The sequence below is a fragment of the Osmerus mordax genome, chromosome 2 (genome assembly GCF_038355195.1).
Source record: "Osmerus mordax isolate fOsmMor3 chromosome 2, fOsmMor3.pri, whole genome shotgun sequence".
Classification (NCBI taxonomy): domain Eukaryota; kingdom Metazoa; phylum Chordata; class Actinopteri; order Osmeriformes; family Osmeridae; genus Osmerus; species Osmerus mordax.
The window spans coordinates 3,732,925-3,755,363 of NC_090051.1; the positions used below are offsets into that span (position 1 = coordinate 3,732,925).

Consider the following 22,439-nt stretch of genomic DNA (forward strand, 5'->3'; position numbering starts at 1 on the left):
CGTAAACTTCAGAATATAACAATACAACATTCATAAATGGTTTTGTTAGTATGGTACAATCATTTTGATATCAAGATTGGCTGACTTAACCCTCGTGCTGCCTTCGGGTCACATGACCCAAAGGTTCATAACGAATCATCGTTGTGTTTACCCAATTTTACCCAATACAAAAACAAGTAAAAATTATTTTCTTTTAACCATTCCAATGTGGGGGGTCTGAGACAGTCCGACAGTTAAAAGAAAATGCTTCACTTTGTTTTTGTATGAGGTAAATTTGTCGCAATACGACGGTGGGTCACAATGACTGATGGGTCAGAATGACCCGAAGATAACACAAGGGTTAACTATACTTGAAGGGAAGTTATAATCAAACCTCAAGTAAATGAGAAAAGCACACATTATACTACTGTCATTGAAATAGTGTCCAGGAGCCATGTAGTCCTTGAGAATATGTTTGTAAATCCACAAAAGAAAGTTCTTCCTTATAAATCCTTTGTCTGATACTGAGGCCATGTGGCCTCTGTTTCTGACCCCATGCTGGGCCAGAAGCTTTGAAGCTTCTCCTCTGGGAGATAAGGAGAAGGTGTGATGGTACCGTGCTTTGTCTGTTGACTGTGCTACAGTCTTAAAGATGACAAAAATCCCAATAAATGCGAGCAGGTTCTGGAACCCAACTGATCTTTACCCCCCAGGCATACAATTCCATACTGCTCACCTATTTTCATGTGTTATTTTACTATTGATAGTTACAGATGGTCTTCGATCTTACGCATAACACCTGTTCTGGGGGTTTCAGATTTCACTCGCACCTTAGCTTTGATGCCTTTGACCTTGCTTAAATTTGGAGATGTACATTTTACTTCTGGGTGACAATAACAAATAACAACACCCATAGGAAATGATCAGACTGATATTCTTTATTTCTACCTCTAGAAGATAGTTGTGTTTGTAATCCATATCATGATAACCTTCTACAGGCTGTCAGGCTGTCACATCACAGAGGAAGGATGTGCTTCTCTGAGCTCAGCTCTGAAGTCAACCTCCTTCCTGAGACAACTGGATCTAAATAACAATGATCTGAAGGATGCCGGCATGAAGCTGCTCTCTGCTGGACTGGGGAATCCACTCTGCAAGCTGGACACACTGAGGTCTGTATTTATGTTCTACATGAGACAATAGTAAAGTTATAATCCGTAATGTATTTGTATGGTTGATTTAGACAACAGAGTTTCACTCATGGCTTCATCAAAGAGAGAACTGGAGGGACTATTATCTGCAGCAGCTTTATAGACTCTGTCATCTAAATCAGTAGCACACATTATCACTTTCCCATTGTGGACGTGTGTGTCTTTGTGGTTGTTGTAAGGTTGATTCTTTTTTACATTTTATGAATGTTGGGGTCACTAGGAAAAGTAAAACATTTGAAGTTGGAAAAAAACAGATTTGGGAGTTTTCTCTGCTGTCAAATAAAACTACAGTAATCTTTGACCCTTATGACAACACAAGGGTTAAGATATACTATTCATCATATTATTGTACATTTGAGGGCCAGGGAGACGTGCACAAAGTACGCACCAAACAAACGCAGGATACGTGCTGCAGCCATTCAGCATGTGGACACGTACATAGCGGAAAGTATATTTCGGCCTTAAGTGTCAGGTGCAACGCTGCTCTTTAGGAAGTTGAACACACTTGTATTGGTCATTTGCACAGATCACTAAAGATAATATTGGCCATTATATTCCTTGAGGTTGGTTTTGCTACATGTAACATAGCATTAAAGCAAAAAGAGAACAGAATGCAGACAATAATGTAACAACTTTAAACTACACTGCTCAAAATAATTAAAGGAACAGTTTTTTATCAGGGTATGGCATGAATTAACTTCTCTGATAATGAACTGGTCAGTTAAGTAGCAGAGGGGTACTTTCCGCTGCATTGGTGTTGATGTAATTAACAACAGGTACACTAGAGGGGCAACAATGAGCCAACCCCAAAACAGGACTGGTTTTGCATGTGGAGGCCATTTCAAGTTTTTCCCTCTTGATCTCTTTGAGTGGGAGCATGAGGCGATTTCTTAACCCTAGAGAAGTTGCACATATTGTCCAACTCCGTGCCGTTGCAAGGAGATTTGATGTGTCTCCCAGCACAATCTCCAGTACATGGAGGACATTCCAGGACACAGGCAGTTACTCTAGGAGAGCTGGACAGGGCCGTAGAAGGTCCTCGACCCATCAGCAGGGCCGATATCTGCTGCTTTGTGCAAGGAGGAACAGGTTGAGCACTGCCCGAGCCATACAGAATGACCTCCAGCAAGCCACTGGTGTGAATGTCTCTGCCCAAACAATCAGAAACAGACTTCATGAGGGTGTCCTCAGGGCGCAACGTCCTACAGTGTGCCCTGTGCTCACTGCCCAGCACCGTGGAGCTCGATTGGCATTTGCTATAGAACACCAGAACTGGCATGTCCGCCCCTGGCGCCCTGTGCTTTTCAAAGATGAGAGCAGGTTCACCCTGAGCACCTGTGATAGACGTGAAAGGGTCTGGAGAAGCCAAGGAGAACACTGTACTGCCTGCAACATCATTCAGCATGACCGGTTTGGTGGTGGGTCACTGATGGTCTGGGGAGGCACATCCATGGAGGGACGCACAGGCCTCTACAGGCTAGAGAACGGCAGTCTGACTGCCATTAGGTATCGGGATGAAATCCTGGAACCCATGGTCAGACCCTACGCTGGTGCAGTAGGTCCTGGGTTCCTCCGGATGCACGACAATTCCCGGCCTCATATGGCAAGAGTGTGCAGGCAGTACCTGGAGGATGAAGGAATCGATACAATTGAATGTCTCTCACGATCACCTGACCTAAACCCGATAGAACACCTCTGGGACATTATGTTTCGGTCCATCAGACGCCGCCAGGTTGCTCCTCAGACTTTACAGGAGCTCACTGATGCCCTTCGACAGATCTGGGAGGACATCCCACAAGACACCATCCGTCGTCTCATTAGGAGCATGCCGCGACGTTGTCAAGCATGCATACAAGCACGTGGGGGCCACACAAGATATTGAGAAGCATTTTGAGTTGAAGAAATTTAATTTTGGCAAAATGAACTAGCCTGTCGCATCATTTTTTCACTTTGATTTTTGGGGTGTCTATAAAATTAAGCCCTCTTAAAGTATGAAAACGTATTTCCATCAAAAGATGTGTCATCCTTTCGTTCCTAAGACATTAAACTGTCCATATCAGTATAGATATCCAACATAATTTTTTTTCACATTGTGATCTGATGTGTTTTCAAAAGTGTTCCATAATTTTTTTGAGCAGTGTAGAATATATATATATATATGTCTTTCTATGTCTTTCTGTATGTCAACATTTTATATATAAAATGTTGAAATGTTGAAATACAGAAAGACAGGCATGATGGTGTTGATGATTAACCGTTTGTTCCAACACCGTTATCCACGAACAGCATCCGAATATAGCAGTTCCTCTTCTCTCAGGACGGAAGGCAGAGCCAACAGGCAGTTATGTTGCTCTTTTGTAGCAGAATATGGTTATCTAATGACCTAACAGAATTAAATAAATACTGATAAGCATTCTGTTATTTTAAAATATATACATTTATTGGGTAGCTAAGTTTTTTTTTGCATACATTTGGTTAATTTCACTTCCATTTAATTCCCCTTTCATTTTTCAGAAGAACTTGCTGTTATTTCACTATGATAATATTGTCCAATAGCATGACGTGGCATGTTCTGTCATGTGATCTCCATCTCTGGATCAGTTAGCCGTGTTTCTAAAAAGAACGACGTTAACTAATGGCGTCGGAACCAGCGATGTATATCTGCTCAGAAAATTCAAAGATAAGAAAAATGTAGCTAACATCTGAAAGTTTAAGTCAACAAAACATGACTTTCCAGTCCAGAACAAAAGTATTTCAGAGTTTTTTTACTGTAATTTTGAAGAAGTTTACCTCAGGATAACCACAGGATATTCGCGGTGTACTGTATAAACCAGGACATTTTGTAGCTAATAAAGAGCGACTAAGGTGGGATATTCTTCAATTGGAATCCAACTCAGTGGAACAAGTTCGCCAGGTAGGCTAATATTTCACCGTTTTATATGTAAAATGACATTTTAGGTGACTGAGGCAGGGTAGGGGGAACGGGAGGTAGTTACAAATATCTAGGAAGAGGCAGCAGGAGAGGGCTTTGCCGTTTAGTTGTTTATGAAGCATAAGACCTCATTGGCGTAATGCAGGAACGTTTGTATGCCGACTGCACGACTTTCAAACAGACGATATTGTTGTAAGATTTTAGCATTCAGTCGAACAACACCATTATATTATCCGTTTCCCAATATGGCTTTTATAGCATCAATAAAGCGTGCTTGATGCTGCCCATACGCACTCTCCCTGTGCGTTGAACTTCAGGGTTTCCAATCTGTCAGACCAGCGCAGGTGACGACAATGTCCCTTGATTGGGGATAGCGGCCAGATTTTGTGGAATACAAAACACCTTTTTCAGTTTGAAGCTCAAGTTCCAATAAAAGGGCGAGTTCTCGCTTAATGTTTCTAGTTTTCCAATACGTCTATATCGTTGCCATTATACACAGGTAGTTTAGGAGTGATCTTATGCTGACACAATGTATCAGATTTTCCAGTCCTTATTTGCCGTTTAGTTGTTATTTATTATGCATAGTTGTAAAATGTAGATTGACATACCAGGTTTCCCAATGTCATTGGTGGTCTGTGCACTGTGGTCTGTTCTCTGGTCTGGTGAGAACTGTGTCCCTTCCCTCTACCTGTGCCCCTTCCTGTCACCTGTGTCCCTAAATGTAGAACCCTGTGCCTCCAATGACTGCCACCCAGTGTCCAAAATATTCTGACAGTTCTATCTAACCAAAATAATATGACATGTCAATAAGAAACACAAATGGCTCCTACAGTTAGGAAAGTGGAAGATAGATGCTGTCTATTCTGCCGGAAAGCTAAAGGAGAACTACAGCTTAACTACAGTTTAAACAAGAACTCACACAGGGAGACTTATTAGTTGATTTGGTCACTACCTCCGTATACAGAGGAATGGCCATTTTTGTTTATTTTTGTGTACGTCTATTAATTGTAAAGTGGTATGTTCACATCAACCAAGAGGCCAGTCGTGATGTGTCGTTTGTGAACGATTCCTTCATTTTGAACGAATCTTTAGAATGACTGGGGAGTAACGAGTCGTCTCAGTGAGTGATTCGTTCATCTTCTCGTGGCAGCGCATAGGGACTGTTGCATTGGCTCAGTAGAGGAAACAGAAAGGATTCGTTCACCTCATTCACGTTCACGTGACTGCTAGGTTTAGCATAGAAGACGTGAATGGTTCGAGTGATAATTACAGGTTTTGTTATTTTTGCTTTACTTACAGTTCAGCGCAGTAATTGTTTGCTGTGATAATTAAATACCAGTGTGATAATAAGTGACCATTTCAAATCATGCAAACTGTCATGATGTATTGTATTTAATGGGGGAATTTTTGTGGAAATATTATCTGGCACACAAATGTGCAATTCCTTTCCCTATAGCCTACTCTAATTTATCTTGGCTGGTTTAGATGCACTAATATTTCTTCCTTTGGAATATGATAACTGTTTAAAATAGTGGAAATATTGAACGAGCAAACTTGCTTGTTCTTTATCCTCGATTCTCTATTATCATCCCAACATTCCCAATACAAAAACCATGTTGTACAAATATATAGAATTGTCTGTCACATGGCTCTTCTTTCATTGGCTCCCTTGCATAGATCCTGCACGCGTGCGTGCGTGCGTGCATATGTCTTAAAGTGGCCCTGCTTAGGCTAACTAAATGAAATGCTCAGATAAGATAAGGATCTTCCTGTTTACCTAAGCCTTTACCTTGCCTATAGTTCACCTGGGGGGTTGGCCTCTCTCTACACAAATGGAATGCTGAACACAGTATCATTCTTATACAGTATAAAGATTTACATCTTCAACTTTTCTGATATTGGATTACGTGGGTCACTCTGTCTAATGAGGGGAGGTGCAGCTATGACAGTACCTGCCAAATGAACCCCTCTGTGCTGACTCACTCTGGAGGCCCGGATGGATTCTGTCACAATATTGATCCTCTTTCTACAGGCTGTCAGGCTGTCTGGTCACAGAGGAAGGCTGTGCTTCTCTGGCCTCAGCTCTGAGGTCCAACCCCTTCCACATGAGGGAACTGGACCTGAGCTACAATCATCCAGGAGAAAAGGGATTGAAGCTGCTCTCTGCTAGACTGGAGGATCCACACTGCAGACTGGAGAAACTGAAGTAAGGAGATGTTTGTTTTTTATATATACCTCTTAATGTAATGTCGCTTAACACTGAATATATCTAATTACGTTAATAGGCCTTGCATTTCTTGATGTTACAATTAAAACTGCATGTTTAATCTACAATATGGTTGTAGCCACAATCATAATTGTATTTCCAGAAAGCGGGTTTAGTGAAAACTGAGTTTTTAAACCCTGAGATGAGGGAAACTCTGGGTTTTTAGCTCCAGAAAGAGAGGTCTCTAAAACCAGACGTTGTAAAATGTAGCTCAGCTCAAACCTAGGTCTTAGTGTCGGTTTGAAGTGAATGTAGCTAGGGACTTCAACAAGAAAAGAAAATGGAATCAATTTGAGCGCAAAATAGTTTTTGAGCTTCATATAATATAAACATTATATTATATGAATATTATATCATATCAATATGATATCATATTGTTATATTTGCCGAATGTTTTTAACTACAAATATTATTATATTTACTCAGTTTTGGACACCTTTGTGCAGAGAATGCTGATACTAAGGCCCAATCCCAATGTCCCCCCTAAACCCTAAGACCTGAACCCTCACACACTTACTTGACGTCACCTAGTAAGTGATTGAGTGCAAGAGGCTACAAGAGCTCAAAATGCTATAAATTGGAATGGTTCAGCACTTTGCGGCATTATAGGTAAAATAATGTTGTTGGATCAAATCTGATGAAAGCATATTTGGAATTTATCATCAAAGGACAACCTAAACACTAGGGCTGCACGATTATGGCCAAAATGATAAGCACGATTATTTTGATCAACATTGAGATCACGATTAATTATCATGATTACTTGTTGATTTTAACCAAAACAACTTTTTTTGTCACATAGGCTAATTATACCATGCAGTTCGTCAGTGATGAAGTAAGCAAACAGCGCTTGATCGGCCATGACTGACGTCAACGCAGCAAACCAGGAAGCAGGAATGTCCGACTTTACGCAGCCGTTTATAACTCTTCCCCGACTGCAAGCAGCAACTCTCGCTGGTCGTTTCATGCAGCCGATGTCGAACGCACCTATGGTTTACGGAGCGCTAGATTGGCTTTGCCAAAAGAATGCCGCATTTTAAATATCGCTCCATCACGCGAATTTGATCGTGGGAAGCCAAAATCGTGATCGTGATTAAAATTTTATTAATTGTGCTGCCCTACTACACCCAGCTCTGGCTATATTAACCGTCAGTGAGCTTTGTGTTTAAACTACTGATGTTAACTGTTATTTCTAACTTCTATTTCTGTTTACGTCAGGGTTGGTTGCTCCTTCCATGCTTGTTTGTTTACTGTTGTTCGTCTTTCTTGTCTTATGAGGAGGGTTAGCCAGGATCTTTTTCTCTCTTCCAGGCTTCCCCCGGTAACCCTCGTGATTCACGTCACTATGCTGTGAATTGTGGGCAAGTCTGCAAAAATGCAGACTTACGGGTGCATAAAATGTGTTCGAAAGAGCCCTCACGAACTTGACAATTTGACAGTGGGACAGCCCTAAGCCCTCACAGACTTAGTGAGAATGTGCCTCAAAGTCTGTGAGTCTGTGAGGGTGGACATTGGGATTGGGCCTAACCGTTCGTAAACTCCAGATTGATTGTCCTGTTGTCTCCGAGGGAAAAAGCTGTTTGACCCGTGCATTGAATCAGAGCCTGCACGGAGAGAGGGGATTATTCACAGACGTGTCTGTTGTAGTGAGAGAGAGAGAACGCGAGCGGGGCAAGAAGGGGCTGAGCGAATCAGTATGCTGCGTGCAGCTATACTATTAAATATTTTTTTGTGATGTTAAACAGTAAAAGCAAAAACACCGTTTTATAAATTTGTGGTGGTAAATCTCTAATTGTGGCGGGCCGTTACAAATAAATTAATGTATGGGAAACACTGAAAACTCTGGGTGTGTTGCCACGGTAACTGACTGTGAACCTCACCTGCTTGCTGGCAGCTTTTCTTACATTTACATTTACATTTATTCATTTAGCAGACGCTTTTATCCAAAGCGACTTCCAAGAGAGAGCTTTACAAAGTGCATAGGTCACTGATCATAACAACAAGATAGCCAAAAAACATTGCGAGTAGCCAAAACATGAAGCACACATTGTGAACAACCAAAGTAAGTGCCAAAGGGAAGAACCATAAGAGCATGTAGTTAAACAAGTCACAACCAAACAACATGAACAGCTATAAGTGCAAGTGTACCTGTGGGAAAAAGCAAGCAACAGTAATAAAACAATATATCACAGCACACATTTTCTGTAACAAACCATGAGTTTCTCCCTCTCCCCTCCCTCATGCTGAGCCTGAAGCTACTGTCAGACATGGGGGGTCCTTTCCTCATCAACCTGATTGTTGTTGAAGCCATATAACACATACGGATGACATGAAATTCTACAGTTTTCCATGCAGAGCTAACCTGGCATTTCCTGAACATCTCACTGTTAATCTGTGCTGTGGAGGTTGATGGACCCTCCTTCTCGTAATCTTGTCATTAAAAAGGAGAAGAATGTGCCAGTTGTTTTGCGCACATAGGATTGTTCCATTTCTTCTTCACTTGTAGTAAGACGTTAGCCTGGTCCTAACCAAACTCTCGTACATTTCATTTGTACAGAGAGTCTGGGCTCGCTCCCTTGACAAGCGTTAACTTCCTTGAAGGCGAGTACTCTGTTGAAGTTTAAAACTATTGGATCTGCCCAGAGCCACTCTGGATCTGCCATAACCAATCGCTAGCGTTTGCCTTAGCCAACTCCTTCACCACTAACGGAGCGAGCTGGAAAATCAAACGAACCCCGTGGGGAGCAAAGATTGTTCTTGCTCCGGCTTTAACTTCTGGATATTCGGCAGCGTTGCCACAACGGACCGAATGGCTTCACTCGAATCTTTCTCCGTCGCCATTACAGAACTACAACTCAAACTAGCGCACGACATCAACGTCATCGTTCTCAGCCAATCCCTCTGTTCGCTGATTGGACGGTAAAAAGTTGACTTGAGACATCAACTAATATACGGAAAGCCCAGACGGAGTACAGAAGCAAAATGAAAATTGAGCGGAAGTACGTAGAAGGGCAGAGCCAGGCTAGTAAGACGTGGTTAAATGTGAAATTAATATACTGCTTTGAAATGTACTGAATGAACAATTGCCTCTTTTGCTGTTGAAGTTGTTTTTCTGCTTTCTGAAAATGTCTTCATACTCGCCTGCACGCATGAGAATTTCTAATTCTCTGGATGAGAGTGTCTGCTAAATGACTAAATGTAATTCCAGTGAATTAGAAATGAACTAACTCAGATCAGCTGTTCCGGAAGCGATAACTCTGAGCTTCCCATCTCAGGGTTCATCAAGTCAGAGTTCAGGGTTAGGCTCAGAGTTTGTAAAACCTGCTTTCTGGAATACACCTCTGATGATAAGAGAGAAACAACATGTTTACTTAGAAAGTCAGTTGCTAAGTCACTTATCAACAGGTGAAGTGTATTTTCATCATTCCTCTGCTTATCCCTGCAGTGTGGATCATGGTGGAGAGTGCTGGATCAAACCTGGCCTTTTGAAGGCCTGGAGATGTGAGTATTGACTGCTACTTGGTTCTAGTACACAAGGTCATACAAGGGACTACCATTAGTGACTTGGACACTGTCAAAAATGGACACACACACACACTGTAAACACACACTTTTAGAAGCAGTAATTTAACACAATTACCCACATCAATACTGTGTGTACGTCTGTGTGTGCTATGTCCCCTTCCTTCTCCTCTCCCCTCTTCCTCTCCTCCCCTCTTCCCCTCCTCTGCTCTCCTCCCCTCTTCCCCTCCTCCCTCTTCCTCTCCTCCCCTCTTCCCCTCCTCTGCTCTCCTCTCCTCTTCCCCTCCTCCCTCTTCCTCCCCTCGTCCCCTCCTCTCCTCTTCCCCTCATCCCCCTCTTCCCCTCTTCCCTCTGCTCTCCTCCCCTCTTCCCCTTCTCCCTCTCCTCTCCTCTTCCCCTCCTCCTCTCCTCCCCTCTTCCCTTCTTCCCCTCCTCCCTCTCCTCCCCTCTTCCCCTCCTCCCTCTTCTCTCCTCTCCTCTTCCCCTCTTCCTCTCCTCCCCTCTTCCCTTCTCCCCCTCCTCCCTCTCCTCCCCTCTTCCCCTCCTCCCTCTTCCCCTCTTCCTCTCCTCCCCTCTTCCCCTCCTCCCTCTTCTCTCCTCTTCCTCTCCTCCCCTTCTCCCTCTCCTCTCCTCCCCTTCTCCCTCTCCTCCCCTTCTCCCTCTCCTCTCCTCTTCCCCTCCTCCCTCTTCCCCTCCTCCCTCTTCCCCTCCTCCCCTCTTCCCTTCTTCCCCTCCTCCCTCTCCTCCCCTCTTCCCCTCCTCCCTCTTCTCTCCTCTTCCTCTCCTCTCCTCTTCCCCTCTTCCTCTCCTCCCCTCTTCCCTTCTCCCCCTCCTCCCTCTCCTCCCCTCTTCCCTTCTTCCCCTCCTCCCTCTCCTCCCCTCTTCCCCTCCTCCCTCTTCTCTCCTCTTCCTCTCCTCTCCTCTTCCCCTCTTCCTCTCCTCCCCTCTTCCCTTCTCCCCCTCCTCCCTCTCCTCCCCTCTTCCCCTCCTCCCTCTTCCCTTCTTCCTCTCCTCCCTTCTTCCCCTCCTCCCTCTTCTCTCCTCTTCCTCTCCTCCCCTCCTCCCCTTCTCCCTCTCCTCTCCTCCCCTTCTCCCTCTCCTCTCCTCTCCTCTTCCCCTTCCCCCTTCTTCCCCTCCTCCCTCTTCCTCTCCTCCCCTCTTCCCCTCTTCCCTTCTTCCCCTCCTCCCTCTCCTCCCCTCTTCCACCCCTCCCTCTTCTCTCCTCTTCCTCTCCTCTCCTCTCCTCTTCCTCTCCTCCCCTCTTCCCTTCTCCCTCTCCTCCCCTCTTCCCCTCCTCCCTTTTCCCCTCTTCCTCTCCTCCCCTCTTCCCCTCCTCCCTCTTCTCTCCTCTTCCTCTCCTCCCCTTCTCCCTCTCCTCTCCTCCCCTTCTCCCTCTTCTCCCTCTCCTCTCCTCTTCCCCTCCTCCCTCTTCCCCTCCTCCCTCTTCCTCTCCTCCCCTCTTCCCCTCCTCCCCTCTTCCCTTCTTCCCCTCCTCCCTCTCCTCCCCTCTTCCCCTCCTCCCTCTTCTCTCCTCTTCCTCTCCTCTCCTCTTCCCCTCTTCCTCTCCTCCCCTCTTCCCTTCTCCCCCTCCTCCCCTCTTCCCCTCCTCCCTCTTCCCTTCTTCCTCTCCTCCCCTCTTCCCCTCCTCCCTCTTCTCTCCTCTTCCTCTCCTCCCCTCCTCCCCTTCTCCCTCTCCTCTCCTCTCCTCTTCCCTTCTTCTCCTCCCTCTTCTCCCCTCTTCCCCTCTTCCCTCTACTCTCCTCCCCTCTTCCCCTCCTCTGCTCTCCTCTCCTCTTCCCCTCTTCCCTCTGCTCTCCTCCCCTCTTCCCTTCTTCCCTCTCCTCCCTTCTTCCTCTCCTTCCCTCTGCTCTCCTCCCCTCTTCCCCTCTTCCCTCTGCTCTCCTCCCCTCTTCCCCTCTTCCCTCTGCTCTCCCCTTCCCTTCTTCCCTCTCCTCCCCTGTTCCCCTCCCTCTCCTCCCTCTTCCTCTCCTCCCTCTTCCCCTCCTCCCCTCTTCCCTTCTTCCCCTCCTCCCTCTCTCTCCTCTTCCCCTCCTCCCTCTCTCTCCTCTTCCCCTCCTCCCTCCCCTCCCCTGTTCCCCTCCCCTCCCTCTGCTCTCTTCTTCCCCTCCTCCCTCTTCCTCTCCTCCCTCTGCTCTCCTCCCTCTCTTCCCCTCCTCTCCTCTTCCCTTCCTCCCTCTTCCCCCCCTCCCTCTTCCTCTCCTCTTCCTCTCCTCTTCCCCTCCTCCCTCTTCCTCTCCTCCCCTCTTCCCTTCTTCCCCTCCTCCCTCTTCTTTCCTCTTCCCCTCTTCCTCTCCTCCCTTCCCTCTTCCCTTCTTCCCCTCCCTCTTCTCTCCTCTTCCCCTCCTCCCTCTCCTCCCCTCTTCCCCTCCTCCTTCCCCTCCTCTCCTCCCCTCTTCCCCTCCTCCCCTCTTCCCTTCTTCCCTCTGCTCTCCTCCTCTCCTCCCCTCTTCCCTTCTTCCCTCTGCTCTCCTCCCCTCTTCCCCTCCTCTCCTCCCCTCTTCCCCTCCTCTGCTCTCCTCTTCCCCTCTTCCCCTCTTCCTCTCCTCCCCTCTTCCCCTCTCCTCTTCCCCTCCTCCCTCTTCCCTCCTCCCCTCCTCTGCTCTCCTCTTCCCCTCCTCCCTCTCTTCCCCTCTTCCTCTCCTCCCCTCTTCCCTTCTTCCCCTCTTCCCTCTCCTCCCCTCTTCCCCTCTCCTCTGCTCTCCTCTTCCCCTCCTCCCTCTCCTCCCCTCTTCCTCTCCTCCCCTCTTCCCTTCTTCCCCTCCTCCCTCTCCTCCCCTCTTCCCCTCTCCTCTGCTCCCCTCCTCCCCTTCTCCCTCTCCTCTCTTCCCCTCCTCCCCTCTTCCACTCTTCCCTCTGCTCTCCTCCCCTCCTCTGCTCTCCTCTCCTCTTCCCCTCCTCCCTCTCCTCCCCTTTTCCCCTCTTCCCTCTGCTCTCCTCTTCCTCTCCTCCCCTCTTCCCCTTCTTCCTCTCCTCCCTTCTTCCCCTCCTCCCCTCTTCCCCTTCTTCCTCTCCTCCCTTTTTCCCCTCCTCCCCTCTTCCCCTCCTCCCCTCTTCTCCTTCTTCCTCTCCTCCCCTCTTCCCCTCTTCCCCTTCTTCCTCTTCTCCCTTCTTCCTCTCCTCCCTCCTCCCTCTGCTCTCCTCCCCTCTTCCCCTTCTTCCCCTCCTTCCTTCTCCTCTCTTCACTTCTCCCTCTCCTCCCCTGTTCCCCTCCTCCCTAGAAAGATGGAGTGATGGGGGCATATCAGGGGTAAGGAGATGAGGGATGATGGAAAGAGGGATTTGGAGGGAGAGAGTTAGCATGTGAGGGAGGGAGAACAGAATGAGAGAATGAAAGGAAGAGAGGGAGAGTGGAAGAGAGAGAGAGGGGGAGGGACAGAGAGCAGGGTAGAGAGAGAGAGAGTGAAGAGAGAGAGAGAGAGAGAGAATGAAAGGGGGAGTGAGGATGGGTAGAGAGAGAGAGAGAGTGAAGAGAGAGAGAGTGAGGATGGGTAGAGAGAGAGAGAGAATGAAAGGGGGAGTGAGGATGGGTAGAGAGAGAGAGAGAGAGAGAGAGAGAGAGAGAGAGAGAGAGAGAGAATGAAAGGGGGAGGGCAGGAAGAGAGAGACATTCTAAAGTGAATGATGATAATCAGTAATATATTGTGTATTGGTCTCCCCCATCAGATGCCTGTGAGCTCACACTGGACCCAAACACAGCAAACAGAATCCTCTCTCTGTCTGAGGAGAACAGAAAGGTGACATGGAGGAGAGAGGAGCAGCCGTATCCTGATCACCCTGAGAGATTTGACTACTGTCCACAGGTGCTGTGTAGAGAGGGTCTGTCTGGGCGCTGTTACTGGGAGGCAGAGTGGAGTGGAGTGGTTCATATAGCAGTGACATATAAAGGAATCAGCAGGAGAGGATGGGGTGATGACTGTGTGCTTGGATGGAATAACAAGTCCTGGAGTCTGAGGTGTGATGATAACAGTTACTATGCCAGGCACAATAATAAGAGAACTGCCATACCTGCCCCCCCCTCCAGCTCCCACAGAGTAGGAGTGTATCTGGACTGGCCGGCCGGCACTCTGTCCTTCTACACAGTCTCCTCTGACACACTGACCCACCTGCACACATTCCACAGCACATTCACTGAGCCCCTCTATCCTGGGTTCTGTGTTTATGGCTCCTCAGTGTCCCTGTGTCAGGTAGAATAGCCCACACACACTCTCACACACTGTGCTCACATAGATGTCATTGAAGATTGAACTGTATACAGTTGTGATTGATATCCCAGAGTGTTTGTAAATATTGCTGTGTGTAGAATGTTTGTTTTGTTTTAACCTTTAGATGTAAATATTACTGATATTAAATATGATTAATATCTCTAAATATTACCGACGCTTCCACCAGAGTGAGTTATTTTTCCAAAACGGAAGCTAGCTAGCTTTAGTTAGCTTCCGTTACCTAGCAACCTAGCATAATACTCGTAGCAATGCTACTACCTGCTAGCGTTACTTGTTAGCCTCCTAACTGTACATTTTGAAGCCATACTACAGCGTTTGTCATGTCGTTTTTGTCTATCGGAAAATAGTGGGTTGGAATGTTCAGAATCACACGTGCGACGTTACTCTGTGGGGCTTTCGAACTATCGCACACGTGTGATGCTACTCCTTAACGGGTTCATTGTTGACAAACAACAATCCAAGTTTATGTACCCTTAGTATAGATAGTCCACATATTTACATTTTAGGTATATGTTTATTGTATGCACCTTCCTGCCAAAGCAAATTCCTTGTCTGTGCAAACTCTCATGGCGAATAAATCCCATTCTGATTCTGATTCTGATCCTGTCTTTGATCTCAGTTCCACTGAATGTGATGAACTAAATAGTGTCTTAGTGACTAAATAAGGATAAATAAAGATGTTTTATACAGGATGATAGAAGACATGCTGTGTGTTTGTTGGTGACCCAGTGGCCCTATAGACACACACACACGCATGCACACACACACACACACACACATGTACACACACACACACGTGCACACACACACACACACATGTACACACACACACACTGGAAACACTACATTTAGGACCAGTAATATGACAGTATTACCCACTTGAATATACACTGTGTGTGTCGAGTGTGATCCCCTCCCTCCCTACTCTCTCCCCCCCCCTCTCTCCCTACTCTCTCCCCCCCACCCTCCCTCCCTACTCTCTCCCCCACCCTCCCTCCCTACTCTCTCCCCCCTCTCTCCCTACTCTCTCCCCCCCACCCTCCCTCCCTACTTTCTCCCCCACCCTCCCACTCTCCCCACCCTCCCTCCCCACACTCCCTCCCTACTCTCTCCCCCACCCTCCCTCCCTACTTTCTCCCCCACCCACCCTCCCTCCCCACACTCTCTCCCCCCACCCTCCCTCCCCACTCTCTCCCTCCCTACTCTCCCCCCACCCTCCCTCCCTACTCTCTCACCCCCGACCCTCCCTCCCTACTCTCTCCCCCCACCCTCCCTCCCTACTCTCTCCCCCCCACCCTCCCTGCTCTCTCCCCCACCCTCCCTCTTTACTCTCTCCCCCCACCCTCCCTCCCTGCTCTCTCCCCCCCACCCTCTCTCCCTACTCTCTCCCCCCACCCTCCCTACCCTCCCTCCCTACTCTCTCCCCCCACCCTCCCTCCCTACTCCCCCCCACCCTCTCTCCCTACTCTCTCCCCCCACCCTCCCTCCCTACTCTCCCTCCCTCCCTACTCTCCCTCCCTACTCTCTCCCCCCACCCACCCTCCCTCCCTACTCTCTCCCCCCTCCCTCCCTACTCTCTCCCCCCACCCTCCCTCCCTACTCTCTCCCCGTCACCCTCCCTCCCTTCTCTCTCCCCCCCACCCTCCCTCCCTACTCTCTCCCCCCACCCTCCCTCTCTACTCTCTCCCCCCCACCCTCCCTCCCTACTCTCTCTCCCCCACCCTCCCTCCCTACTCTCTCCCCCCCACCCTCCCTCCCTACTCTCTCCCCCCCACCCTCCCTCTCTACTCTCTCCCCCCCACCCTCCCTCTCTACTCTCTCCCCAGTACCAGATTCAAGACTCTGGTACTGACCTTCCGAGCGGTGAACGGGACTGCTCCCGACTACATCAAGTCTCTCCTCCAGCCTTACACCCCCCCCCCACCCCCGCCACCTACGGTCTTCTTCTGACAACCGTCTGGTGGTCCCACCGCTCAAGAGCACCCGCTCCCAACCCAAGCTCTTCTCCTGTCTGGCCCCCCAATGGAATCACCTCCTCACCTCCATCAGAGACACTGACTGTCTCTCCACCTTCAAGAAAAGGCTCAAGACGCACTTGTTCCGGGAGTACAACGGTACTTAGGGATGATTTGCTGGACCTGATGTTAGTTTCCTCCAGGATCACAATGACTCTTACTTAGAGACTTGTTGCTCTTGTTGGTTAACTGTAACTGATTTAAAATGATCGTACTCGCTGTGAAATATATTTTTACTGTTGCTTGTTTTTTCTACAGGTACACTCTTGCACTTTTTTGAGGTTCATGTGGTGTAATTGTAACTTACTCAACTACAAGCTCTTATGGTTCTTCCTTCTGGCACTTTTTCACAATGTATGCTTCTTGTTTGGCTCCCCGCAATGTTTGGGGCGTCTCAGTGTTATGATCAGTGACCTGTGCTCTTTTGTAAAGCTCTCTCTTGGAAGTCGCTTTGGGAGAAAAGCGTCTGCTAAATGAATAAATGTAAATGTACTCTCTCCCCTCACCCTCCCTCCCTACTCTCTCCCCTCACCCTCCCTCCCTACTCTCTCCCCCCACCCTCCCTCCCTACTCTCTCCCCCCCACCCACCCGCCCTACTCTCTCCCCTCACCCTCCCTCCCTACTCTCTCCCTCCCTCCCTACTCTCTCCCCCCCACCCTCCCTTCCTACTCTTTTCCCCCCACCCTCCCTCCCTACTCTCCCCCCCCCACCCTCCCTCCCTACTCTCTCCCCCCCACCCTCCCTACTCTCTCCCCCACCCTCCCTCCCTACTCTCTCCCCCCACCCTCCCTACCCTCCCTCCCTACTCTCTTCCCCCACCCTCCCTCCCTACTCTCTCCCCCCACCCACCCTCCCTCCCCACACTCTCTCCCCCCACCCTCCCTCCCCACTCTCTCCCTCCCTACTCTCCCCCCACCCTCCCTCCCTACTCTCTCGACCCCACCCTCCCTCCCTACTCTCTCCCCCCACCCTCCCTCCCTACCCTCCCTCCCTACTCTCTCCCCCCACCCTCCCTCCCTACTCTCTCCCCCCACCCTCCCTCCCTCCCCTCCCTCCCTACTCTCTCCCCCCACCCACCCTCCCTCCCTACCCTCCCTCCCTACTCTCTCCCCCCACCCTCCCTCCCTACTCTCTCCCCCCCACCCTCCCTCCCTACTCTCTCCCCCCCACCCTCCCTCCCTTCTCTCTCCCCCCCACCCTCCCTCCCTACTCTCTCCCCCCCACCCTCCCTCCCTACTCTCTCCCCCCCACCCTCCCTCCCTACTCTCTCTCTCCCCCACCCTCCCTCCCTACTCTCTCCCCCCCACCCTCCCTCCCTACTCTCTCTCTCCCCCACCCTCCCTCCCTACTCTCTCCCCCCCACCCTCCCTCCCTACTCTCTCCCCCCCACCCTCCCTCCCTACTCTCTCCCCCCCACCCTCCCTCCCTACTCTCTCTCTCCCTGACCCTCCCTCCCTACTCTCTCCCCCCCACCCTCCCTCCCTACTCTCTCCCCCCACCCTCCCTCCCTACTCTCTCCCCCCACCCTCCCTCCCTACTCTCTCCCCCCACCCTCCCTCCCCTCCCTCCCTACTCTCTCCCCCCACCCACCCTCCCTCCCTACCCTCCCTCCCTACTCTCTCCCCCCACCCTCCCTCCCTACCCTCCCTCCCTACTCTCTCCCCTCACCTCCCTCCCTACTCTCCCACCCTCCCTCCCTCCCTACTCTCTCCCCCCACTCCTCATCTCCCTCCACTGGCTTCCCATCACGGCCCGTATCAGATTCAAGACTGGTACTGACCTTCCGAGCGGTGAACGGGACTGCTCCCGACTACATCAAGTCTCTCCTCCAGCCTTACACCGCCCCCCCCCCCCCCCCCCCCCCCCCCCCCCGCCACCTACGGTCTTCTTCTGACAACCGTCTGGTGGTCCCACCGCTCAAGAGCACCCGCTCCCAACCCAAGCTCTTCTCCTGTCTGGCCCCCCAATGGTGGAATCACCTCCCCACCTCCATCAGAGACACTGACTGTCTCTCCACCTTCAAGAAAAGGCTCAAGACGCACTTGTTCCGGGAGTACAACGGTACTTAGGGATGATTTGCTGGACCTGATGTTAGTTTCCTCCAGGATCACAATGACTCTTACTTAGAGACTTGTTGCTCTTGTTGGTTAACTGTAACTGATTTACAATGATCGTACTCGCTGTGAAATATATTTTTACTGTTGCTTGTTTTTTCTACAGGTACACTCTTGCACTTTTTTGAGGTTCATGTAGTTTAATTGTAACTTACTCAACTACAAGCTCTTATGGTTCTTCCTTCTGGCACTTATTTAGGTTTTTCACAATGTATGCTTCTTGTTTGGCTCCCCGCAATGTTTGGGGCGTCTCAGTGTTATGATCAGTGACCTGTGCTCTTTTGTAAAGCTCTCTCTTGGAAGTCGCTTTGGAGAAAAGCGTCTGCTAAATGAATAAATGTAAATGTATTCTCTCACCCTCCCTCCCTACTCTCTCCCCCCACCCTCCCTCCCTACTCTCTCCCCCCACCCTCCCTCCCTACTCTCTCTCCCCTCACCCTCCCTCCCTACTCTCTCCCCCCCACCCTCCCTCCCTACTCTCTCCCCCCCACCCTCCCTCCCTACTCTCTCCCCCCCACCCTCCCTCCCTTCTCTCTCCCCCCCACCCTCCCTACTCTCTCCCCCCTCCCTCCCTACTCTCTCCCTCCCCCCACCCTCCCTACCCTCCCTCCCTACTCTCTCCCCCCCACCCTCCCTCCCTACTCTCTCCCCCCCACCCTCCCTCCCTTCTCTCTCCCCCCCACCCTCCCTCCCTACTCTCTCCCCCCCACCCTCCCTCCCTACTCTCTCCCCCCCACCCTCCCTCCCTACTCTCTCTCTCCCCGACCCTCCCTCCCTACTCTCTCCCCCCCACCCTCCCTCCCTACTCTCTCCCCCCACCCTCCCTCCCTACTCTCTCCCCCCCACCCTCCCTCCCTACTCTCTCTCTCCCCCACCCTCCCTCCCTACTCTCTCCCCCCCACCCTCCCTCCCTACTCTCTCTCTCCCCCACCCTCCCTCCCTACTCTCTCCCCCCCACCCTCCCTCCCTACTCTCTCGACCCCACCCTCCCTCCCTACTCTCTCCCCCCCACCCTCCCTCCCTACTCTCTCCCCCCACCCTCCCTCCCTACCCTCCCTCCCTACTCTCTCCCCCCACCCTCCCTCCCTACTCTCTCCCCCCACCCTCCCTCCCTACTCTCTCCCCCCACCCTCCCTCCCTACTCTCCCTCACTACTCTCTCCCCCCACCCTCCCTCCCTACCCTCCCTCCCTACTCTCTCCCCCCCACCCTCCCTCCCTACTCTCTCCCCCCACCCTCCCTCCCTACTCTCCCTCCACCCTCCCTCCCTACTCTCCCTCCCTACTCTCTCCCCCCACCCTCCCTCCCTACCCTCCCTCCCTATTCTCTTCCCCCACCCTCCCTCCCTACCCTCCCTCCCTACTCTCTCCCCCCACCCTCCCTCCCTACTCTCTCCCCCCCCACCCTCCCTCCCTACTCTCACCCCACCCTCCCTCCCTACTCTCCCTCCCTACTCTCTCCCCCCACCCTCCCTCCCTACTCTCTCCCCCCCCACCCTCCCTCCCTACTCTCACCCCACCCTCCCTCCCTACCCTCCCTCCCTACTCTCTCCCCCCACCCTCCCTCCCTACCCTCCCTCCCTACTCTCTCCCCCCACCCTCCCTCCCTACTCTCTCCCCCCCCACCCTCCCTCCCTACTCTCACCCCACCCTCCCTCCCTACTCTCCCTCCCTACTCTCTCCCCCCACCCTCCCTCCCTACTCTCTCCCCCCCCACCCTCCCTCCCTACTCTCACCCCACCCTCCCTCCCTACCCTCCCTCCCTACTCTCTCCCCCCACCCTCCCTCCCTACCCTCCCTCGCTACTCTCTCCCCCCCACCCTCCCTCCCTACCCTCCCTCCCTACTCTCTCCCCCCACCCTCCCTCCCTACCCTCCCTCCCTACTCTCTCCCCCCACCCTCCCTCCCTACCCTCCCTCCCTACTCTCTCCCCCCACCCACCCTCCCTCCCCACCCTCCCTCCCTACTCTCTCCCCCCACCCTCCCTCGCCACCCTCCCTCCCTACTCTCTCCCCCCACCCTCCCTCCCTACTCTCCCTCCCTACTCTCTCCCCCCACCCTCCCTCCCTACTCTCTCCCCCCCCCCCTTCCCTCCCTACCATCCCTCGCTACTCTCTCCCCCTACCCTCCCTCCCTACTCTCTGATATGAAAGGACCCTGGACTTAGTGGTGGACGCCTCAGACACACATCCCATCTACCTGCACCTGGGCTCAATCTACCTGGAGGAGGCCAGGGGGAGATGGGCAGGGTCACACACACACATGAACCAGGGAGATGGTTTAGTAACTTAACTAGGAGGTAGTTTGGGGACAATCATTGTTTTGCTGAAACCCATCTGTTTGTATCTGTCCATTTGTAGCATGAGAAGGCTCAAAGGACATATTTAGGTGCCTGCATGAGTACCTGTCTTGTCTCCCCTCCCTGAGAGCCCTGCATATCCCAGACCTGCTCAACAAAGGAGCAGACCTGATGTCACGGGGACGAACCACCGTTGGGGGTGGATGGACGAGGCCTCTCCCTCAGTGGAAGGATGCTCTCCCAAGCCGGAGGCACGGTGAAGAGCCCACCTGGGATCGGAGGTCCTCTCATGGCTTGGCTACTGAGAGGGACCTGTTAGAACACAGAGGTCTGTCTGAGGCTGTCATCCAGACTGTACAGAGCACACGCATGTGATCCACTGTGAGGGGTCATGTGATCCACTGTGAGGGGTCATGTGACACGCTGGCAAACTTTGTCTCGGTGGTGTGAAGGACAAAACGTTGACCCAGTCTCGACCTTTTACAATCACTGTTTAACAAGCTTACTCCTCGCTCTGACAACGGCTAAGGTGTCCCCCTGCCCCCTCCTCTCTCATGCTACTGTAAGGCTGGGTGTCCCCCTGCCCCCTCCTCTCTCATGCTACTGTAAGGCTGGGTGTCACCCGTTCCCCTCCTCTCTCATGCTACTGTAAGGCTGGGTGTCCCCCTGCCCCCTCTCTCATGCCACTGTAAGGCTGGGTGTCCCCCTGCCCCCTCCTCTCTCATGCTACTGTAAGGCTGGGTGTCCCCCTGCCCCCTCCTCTCTCATGCTACTGTAAGGCTGGGTGTCCCCCTGCCCCCTCCTCTCTCATGCCACTGTAAGGCTGGGTGTCCCCCTGCCCCCTCCTCTCATATGCTACTGTAAGGCTGGGTGTCACCCTGCCCCCTCCTCTCATATGCTAACATCTGGAGTTGCTGGACAGAGTCTCTGCTTGATGGGTCTCACACCTCATTGTGTAACTTCCTGTCGCATTGCTAAGTCATGTGTTGATAAGGGTCAAGATGTGGTCTGATTGGTTGTTCTTGTGTATAAAGGGAATTGTGAAGCATTGTTCTGTGGATTCTTCATCTCCTGAGACCTTCTCCTCAGCTCTGGCTTGTCCTACTCCTTCTCCTTCCTCACCTCTTGCTTTCTCTCTCTGATTTACAATAATCATGGTAGAGTAGTATGATTTAAAGATTTCATTTTGTAAGATGTTTGCCTTGTAATTGATTTCATTCATTTGCAATGTTATTAAATATATATTCATTTAACCTTACTTTGACCATTCTTGCTCTGATTTAACCCACAGTCAAATAACTAATTATATTGATATTGGCATTGTGATATTGGCATTGACATTGGTTAATGTTAAAACACTGTTTAGTTTCCCATCTTCCTTCAAACGGGAATTTGTTTTGATTGTTTGCCAATATTAAACCCCCTACACTACCTGACATGCTGTGCATCTATCAGATCTTCCCCTCAGTTACTGATCTGCTGTGGTGGATCAAGAGTTGGGATACTTTGTCTCCACAAAGCCTCTCTCTCTGGCTCCACAATGCTCTCAGTATCATGGATGAGGGTGTGGGATGTCCTGTGTCTCCTGGCATTCAGGCTCATTCCACCAGAGGAGTGGAGACTTCGGTAGCCATCCTCCGTGGTGAGGGAGTGGAGGAGATCTGTAAGACACTACGGCCCTCCCTTTCTAACCCTAACCCTGTCTGAGACTGCTGTTATTGTCCCCATATACATGTGACCTCCAGCACACAGCCATGACAACACTGCTCTCATTCCAGTGCTGCTGAATAAGCACACAGCAGTTATCTGGGGAGTGTTTACAACAGAAGGTTAATAAAGTGAAATAGATTCAGCCCAAGAG

General features: G+C 50.7%; 2 protein-coding genes across 2 annotated transcripts in view; both read left to right on the top strand.

Annotated features, from left to right (window-relative positions):
- LOC136959394 (protein NLRC3-like) overlaps positions 1 to 22,439 on the top strand; it is a 68,832-nt gene that overhangs the window by 15,049 nt on the left and 31,344 nt on the right.
- LOC136959405 (stonustoxin subunit beta-like) lies at positions 9,597 to 14,813 on the top strand. The gene is made up of 2 exons (XM_067253733.1): positions 9,597 to 9,886; positions 13,592 to 14,813. The coding sequence occupies exons 1-2, from the start codon at positions 9,730 to 9,732 to the stop codon at positions 14,119 to 14,121; spliced, it is 687 nt and encodes a 228-aa protein (XP_067109834.1). The 5' UTR covers positions 9,597 to 9,729; the 3' UTR covers positions 14,122 to 14,813.

Excerpts from the sequence above, each read along its gene's own strand:
- LOC136959405 (XM_067253733.1), top strand. The coding sequence starts at position 9,730 with ATGATAAGAGAGAAACAACATGTTTACTTAGAAAGTCAGTTGCTAAGT. Across the intron at positions 9,887-13,591 it reads CCTTTTGAAGGCCTGGAGAT|ATGCCTGTGAGCTCACACTG; the intron begins GTGAGTATTGAC and ends CTCCCCCATCAG.